The sequence below is a fragment of the Mandrillus leucophaeus genome, unplaced genomic scaffold (genome assembly GCF_000951045.1).
Source record: "Mandrillus leucophaeus isolate KB7577 unplaced genomic scaffold, Mleu.le_1.0 Scaffold544, whole genome shotgun sequence".
Taxonomy (NCBI): Eukaryota; Metazoa; Chordata; class Mammalia; order Primates; family Cercopithecidae; genus Mandrillus; species Mandrillus leucophaeus.
Genome location: NW_012105853.1, coordinates 1,285,790 through 1,293,404, shown reverse-complemented (window position 1 = coordinate 1,293,404; position 7,615 = coordinate 1,285,790). Strand labels below are relative to the sequence as shown.

The 7,615-nt window shown below is 48.3% G+C and overlaps 1 protein-coding gene across 1 annotated transcript in view; it reads right to left on the bottom strand.

The window, feature by feature from the left end:
* Positions 1-7,615, bottom strand: part of JPH2 (junctophilin 2) — a 77,261-nt gene that overhangs the window by 5,468 nt on the left and 64,178 nt on the right. Inside the window, exon 4 of the mRNA XM_011997672.1 lies at positions 240-358. Coding sequence (XP_011853062.1) covers positions 240-358 — 119 coding nt within the window. The remainder of the gene's footprint in view (positions 1-239; positions 359-7,615) is intronic.

The window sequence follows — 7,615 nt, the reverse complement described above, 5'->3', positions numbered from 1 at the left end:
TGCATCATCCCATCCCACATTTGCATCATCCCATCCCACATTTGCATCATCCCATCCCACATTTGCATCATCCCATCCCACATTTGCATCATCCCATCCCACATTTGCACCATGCCCCAGTTTCCGAGAGTCACAGGCATCCAGGACACCACTTGGACATCTCAGATTCCAGTAAGCAGAGAAAAGCACCCACCCTAGGGATAGCCCTACCCTGCCCATCATTCCCTGGCTGGCCCTACCTGGCTGGTAGAAGTCCGGAGCCAGCTCCCTGGCCAAAGTGCGAGCAATGTTGGACTCCTGGTTGGCAGCCAGGGCGGCCTGTTCCGCTGCCTCAGCTTTGGCCTTGGCGTGGCTTGTCCTATGGAGACAATGTGGCAGAAGACTCAGGATCCTTCCAGAGAACCAGGCTTCTGCCCCTTCTCCCCAACCCACAAAGAGACATGCTAAACAGAGCGTTCTTTCACTCAGGCAGTCAATGAATATTTATTGAGCCTCATGGCCCAGACTGCTATGCACTCTCCAGATCATTTCTTCTTCTTTCTGAGCGCACAGATACACTACCTTTCCCAGTCTCCCTTGCGGTTAGGTGTGGTCAAGTGACTGAGTTCTGGCCAGTGCATTATGAGAAGACATCATGTATGCTATTTCCAGGCTTGGCCCATAAAAACCTCTGTGACTTCTCTTTTTTCCCCAGCATCGCTGGTTGAATGCAGAGCAGGCTGAGACCCCAGAATAGGGAACTTAACCTCTGTGTCACAGATCCCTTTGGCAGTGTGGTGAAGCCTATGAAATCCTTCTCAGAATAATGTTTTCAAATGCATAAAATACATAGGATTACAAAAGGATGCAGTTACTTGACATACTGTTTCCAAAATATTTAAAACAACACATTTGTAAAATAATAATCTATACATTTATAATCACATTAAACAAAATATCAGGTCTGTTAACTACTGTAATTTTAAAGTATAGATTAGCATAAAGGATATTTCAAGGATATCTAATTACAACATGTAATATGACATGAAAATATGTGAGATTTCTATTGGTGACAAAGTCACAGCTGCTACTACTACTATTATGGTTTATTGCCCATTTCCATAATTGAAGAGAAGGCTACATTTCAGTTGGAGTTAATAAAAATATAGATGTAGCTTTTCCCATTGTAGAGGGTACTTCTGGTGCCCTATGCAGATCCCTTCACTGGGCAAATGTGCCCACCCCCGGCTGATGTGAGTGTTGGCTGCTAATGGCTCCTTACTACCCCAGAGAACTGTAGCCCATAGAAGCCACCTTGTTCCAGAAGTTAAAATGCTGCCCTGCCTACCCCTAAACCCAGGCAGCCCATACCAATGACTGGTACTGGTCAGCCTCCTCTTGCCTCAAGAGGAAGGAACTTCAGCTGCAGCAAGTACAATCCACGCTCCAGAGTCCCCCCTGGACTGGCTGAAGCAGGTCTCCAGCTGAGACCACATCTTTGCTCAGCTCCTTCCCTACGCCATCCTGCGTGTCATTCTCCTCTCTCCTGAAAGCCTCCCTCAATAAATCACTTACACAAGAATCCCCACTTCAGGCTCCACTTCTGGCGAATCTAACCCTCACCATCCAAGTTCATGGACACCTGAAATCTATCCACAGACCCTCCCATGGACTCCAAGTTAAGAAATCTGAGCCTATAAAATGATTGCGTGGAGCAAAGCCCCTTCCCACAGCCCCACAGTTGCACGTGACAGGAGCAAATCTTAAACATTCATTGTGTTAAGTACCTGAGATTTGGGGGATGTCTGTTTCAGCTGTTAGCCTAGCTTAACTCACAGAAAAACCCACTAAAGTAATAACAGTCCAGCTTCTGAATGGGCCAGGCATGGTTCTAAAGGAGTTATGAAGATTATCTCATATGCTCATTCTAATGGCTTAGGAAGCTGGTGCTGTTATTACTCTCCCTATTTTACAGTAAAGAAAATTGAAGCGCAAACAGGTTAAGCAATTTGCCCAAGGTCACAGAGTCCTGAAGTGCAGGAGCTGGGATTTTGAATCCAGGCAACGTAACTCTAGGGCAGTGGTGTCCACTCTTTTGGCTTCCGTGGGCCACATGGGAAGAAGAAGAATTGTCATGGACCACACAGAAAATGCACTAACAATAGCTGATAAGCTAAAAAAAAAAAAAAAAAACCCAAATCACACACACACAAAAATCCCATACCATTTTAAGAGAGTTTATGAATTCATGTTGGGCGGCACTGAAAGCCGTCCTGGGCTGCATACAGCCCACGGGTTAGACAAGCTTGCTCTATACCAGCAGCTGAGCATGTGCCAGAGCCTCTGCCAGGAGCTAAGCATGGCCAGGAACTGAGGACAGAGACTCTGTGGACCAGAAAGGCCACTGTCAGATGAGGGAGCTGGCTAGTAAAAGACACAAAAACTATTTAATAAAATGCAATGAAATAAAAAGTACCGAATTATAACTGTGAAATATGCCGCGAAGGAGGAATAGAGAATACAATGAAAATGCAGGACAGAAAGACTTAATGTTGATGGGTGGTGGAGGTGGGCTGGTCAGGAAAGGATTCCTTGAGGAAGTTGACATTTGAGTTGAGACTTGAAGAAACACATACATTAGGCCCATAAGAGGTGGGTGGGTCAATGAACCAGGTAGACAGAAGGGCACGTGCAAGGACTCTGACACTGAGGAAGAGCTTGGTGCCTTCGATGAGTTTCAAAGCCAAGTCAGAGTGTCCACTCTCTACAGATGAGTTAATTCCTTGGGGAATTGATGTGTGTGTGTCTTTATCTCAGTCTCCAGCAGAGAACTGGGTGCACAATAAGGAGGATAAATTCCCTTAAGCTTCTACTATGCACCAGGCCTTTTATCCCTTACAAACCTCAAAACTGTGAGTAGTGAGGTAGTGTTTACCTGTCCCTACTTCACAGGTGGGGAAATAGGTTCAGAAAGGTGTCTTGCTCAAGGAAACAAAATAGAGTTAACATTTACAAAGCACTTAATACATGCCAAGGGCTTTACAGAAATTAACGTGTTTAACCCCCCAATAACTCTACAGGGTAGATGTTATTCCCATCATCCCTCTCTACAGAGGAGACATCCAAGGCACAGGAGGGTTCGAGAGAACCCAGGCCAGCGCGGTGGCTCGTGCCTGTAATCCCAGCACTTTGGGAGGCTGAGGCAGGAAGATCACTTGAGCTCAGGAGTTCAAGACCAGCCTAAGCAACATAGCAAGACCCTGTCTCTACTAAAAATTAAAAAAAAAAAAAAATAGCCAGGTGTGGCGGCGCACGCCTGTAGTCTCAGCTACTCAGGAGGCTGAGGTGTCGGGGATTGCTTGAACCTAGGGGACCAAGGCTGCAGTGAGCTATTATCGCCCCATTGCACTCCAGCCTGGGCAACTGAGCAAGACTGCGTCTCAAAAAGAAAAAAAGAATCCACCCAAACTTATTACACAGCTAGTAAGTACCAGAGTAAGGATTCAAACCAAAGCATTCTGGGATCTAGAGTCTGCATCCTAACCACAGGTTCAATTTCCACTCAACAGTAAGCAGCAGAGTAAGATTCCAAACCTGGAGCTATCTGATTTCCAAGCCCCTGCCTCTCCACTATGCCATATTGCCACAGTAATGTTTACTGAATGAATGAATACATGGCTGAAGGCACACATGCAGGCGTGCACATATGTAGGGGCAAGGAGGCAGCCTAGGGAAGAGTTAAGAGCACATAGTTTTGGAATTAGAAGCCCTGGATTCCAATTTGGGCTCTGCCAAGGCCAGGGACAGAATGAGCTGACCAAGGCACTCACCTCAGGGGCAAAATTTACGGGGTTGCCAAAAAAACTCAGGGATCAAGAGGAATCACATTTTAATGCAGTATTTTAAAAGTCAAAATTAATGCAAAAATAAATCCTTGATGAACAACCTATGAAGAAAATGTTAAATAAAGCCTGGATTGGACCCTGCACTTAGATCCCTCACTTACTCACTCACCTCACCCCACTGGGACTCTAGGACCTTGGATGCATGCATAGCTTTACCTCTCTGTGCCTCAGTTTCTTCATCTCTAAAGTGGAGATAGTAATTATCCCCTCCTGAACTTGCTGTGAAAACTAAGTGAGAGACAACACGTGAAAGTGTTTAGCCTTGAGGATGATGACGACGACGATGATGATGGGGTATTGGTGGCAGTGGTGAAAGAGGAGGGGGAGAATGACATTTGTACGTCAAAACTGAGTGTGCTACATGCATATCCCCAGGCTTATTTTTGCCTACATGTGAGTATGTGTGAGACAAAGTTCTAAACTTTTTCGAGCCACTTCTCTGGGAACCTGAAACCCCAGGAGGAAGGAGGAGGGAAAGGGCTGGATAAGCCTTCAAAATGAGAAAATGCCCCTTTTGTTGGTCATGTGAGCGGAAGGATGCCCACTTTCTGGTGCCTTTGGAAGCTGTGCCGAGGACTCCTCAGGCAGGAAAGGTAGCCTCTCCCCACAGCCCTGGAAGATCCTGGAGGAACAACTGTGTACAGCCAGAACAGGGGCGGCCACACAGCCCAGGGCAATGAGGGCTGCTGTGCTGGAAGGAAGCACACCCTGTCCATCTCCAACCGCCTGGCCCGCTGCATCCTATCAGCGCTTCTCCCCCGTCCCATGCTCCCAGTCTCTGATCCCAGCCTTCAGGCCAGGAATCCCGGCGTTCTTCAGCACCCTCCCTTCCCACCTCCTTCCACATCCACAGCCCATCAGTCACCAACGCCGGTCTCTCCGGCTCCCTTTTTAACTCTTGAACCCTCTGCCACTCCTCCTGCACCCCCTCCCGTGTGTCTCCCCTGCCTGCCAGCTCGCTCCTACAGCTGCTCCTGCACACAGCGGCTCAGCGAGCCTGCTTAAGCACACACCCGTGGCCTCACCCCTTGCTTCAAATCTTTGCAAGTCCTCCTACTGTGCTCACAATAAAACCCTAGCTACTGAGTATGGCCTTCAAGGCTCTCCAGACCCTTGCCCGAGGCAGTGTAGATGGGGTATACCAGCAGCTCACGGGGTGAAGGGTGGGCAGAATCACTATGGCTGGGAGGCTATTGCTTCTAGGCCAGGGCCTCTCGTAATGCAGTCTGTGACCCCCACGCAATATCCTCATCACCCGGAAGCTCAGAAATACAAATTCGCAGGCTCTGCCCAGACCGACTCATCGGAATTTGAAGGGAACGAGCCTAGGAATCTGTGTTTTATACTCCAGATCCTGACTAAAGTTTGAGAAGCGCATGTTCTGCAGAGAGAAAAGCTAGCTCCATCCTGAAGCTGTTCCCAGCCTTCTCCACCCCCTATAGGAGCCCTGGATGTTTTCCTTTCAGCACCAAGGTCCCTCCCTGAATCAGGGCCCTGCTGGGGAAATGCAGGAAGCGTTTCCTGACCACTCACCATCTCTGGATCCATGCCTCTGGGTGAGGGTCTGGAGGACGGCTCTGACCCTGCTTGGGGGAAGGGAGCAGCCACTGGGGCTGGGGGAGGAACAGGGAGACTCTTCTTGATATCATTCGGATGAACTTTCGTCAGCAGGGTTAAAAATAAGGCTGGTGTATCTGGGATAGGAGCAGGGCTATCACCCAATAGAGCCACTTCGAGAAGCTCCCGCCCCACCCTGGCCTCCTTTTCCCATCTCTCCTCCCAGGCCCCTAACTGCCTGGCTGTTTCCCAGTTGTCTCCACCAGGCATTGGTGGCCTCATGCGGCCAAAGGGGGACACTCACCAGACTTGCCCCGACTCTAGGCCTTTGCTTAGGCTGTTCCCCCACCTGGAAGGCTCTCTCCCTCCTGCCACGATCCTGGCCTTAAAGAGTCAGTTTAAGACCCACCTCTATGTATTGGTTAATTCATTTAGTACAACTTTATGGAGTGCCTGCTATGTGCTAGGCACTTTTCTGGGCACTGAAGATATAGAGGCAAACTGAACATCCAAAAATCCCTTGTATCGTCAGGCATAGTGGCTCACGCCTGTAATCCCAACACTTTGCGAGGCTGAGGCAGGAGGATCACTTGAGGCCAGGAGTTTCAGACCAGCCTGGGCAACACAGCAAGACCCCAACTCTATCTTAAACAAAAGTAGGAATAAAGAAAGAAAGGAAACAAAAATCCCTTGCAGAGGTTACATTCCAGGGTCAGCAGATGACAGTGGTAGGCTAAACCCAGCCTGCTGCCAGCTTTTGTACCACCCATGAACTAAGAATGGTTTGTATATATTTGAATGGTTAGAAAAAAAAAACACAAAAGTAAGGGCCAGGCATGGTGGCTCACGCATGTAATGCCAGCACTATGGGAGGCTGAGGCAGGTGGATCACTTGAGGCCAGGAGATCAAGACCAGCCTGGCCAACATGGTGAAATGCTGTCTCTACAAAAAAATACAAAAATCAGCGGGGTACGGTGGTGCGCACCTGTAGTCCCAGCTACTTAGGAGGTTGAGGCAGAGAATCACTTGAATCTGGGAGGCAGAGGTTGCAGTGAGCCAAGATTGCACCACTGTACTCCAACTCCAGCCTCGGTGACAGAGTGAGACTCTGGCTCAAAAAAAAAAAAAAAAAAGTAATATTTTGTGACACATGAAAATTACATGAAATCCAGATATCCATGTCCCTATAAACAAAATTTTGTTGAAACACAGCTATGCTCATTCATATTGTCCAGAGTTAAGTAGTTGCCATAGAGACCATATGACCTACAAACACCAAAATATTTACCATCTAGTCCTTTACAAAAGTCTGCCGACCGCTGTACTCAACGTATTCACTCAATGAATGTCTCCTCTACTATTATGATGAATAATATTAATCTTGGCTATTTGTTGAGCACTCTATGACCAGCCTTAATGCCATGGCCTCCTGTGTAAACACATATGGCCTCACAGAGCTGGAGGCACGTTCTCAAGGTCACACACTACAAAGTGAACCTGCCCAGGCTCTTCCCCATGACACCAAGCTGCTGCCTTCCTGGTACCACCTCTGAGGCAGGTCCATCATCTGCTGGGACCAAGGATGGGAATGAATAGGACCCAGCAGACGCCTGCGGAGTTCGCAGCCTAATGCAGCCCTGCCAGGTCAATCAGGCAACATTTCTGGAAGTCCATGGATGAGCAGGCGCTCAGAGCAAAGTCTGTAAACCACATGGTGGAGTGGCAAAGAGGGGGTAACTCCGGCCAGGTTGCCTGGGTGCAGACCCTGGCTCTGCTCATCACCTCGAGCCCAGTCTCCTCATGTGTAAAATGAGACTAATGAGGGCATGTGTCTCCAAGGAATGGCGTAAGGAGTAAATTAGTTACAGTCATGTGGCTCAGAACACAGGAAGTGCTACCTAAGGGCTTGTTACATAAAATGAGAGGTGAAGTTTTACCCTGGGCAACACAGTGAGACCCCGTCTCTACAAAAAAATAAAATAAAAACATTAGCCAGGCATAGTGGCTAATAGTCCCCACTACTTGGAAGCCTGAGGTGGGAGGATCGCTTGAGCCCGGGAGGTCAAGGCTGCAGTGAGTTATGATTACGCCACTGCAAGCCAGCCTGGGTGACAAAGCAAGATCCTATCTCAGAAAGGAAAGGAAAAGAAAGGAAAGGGGAGGGGAGGGGAGG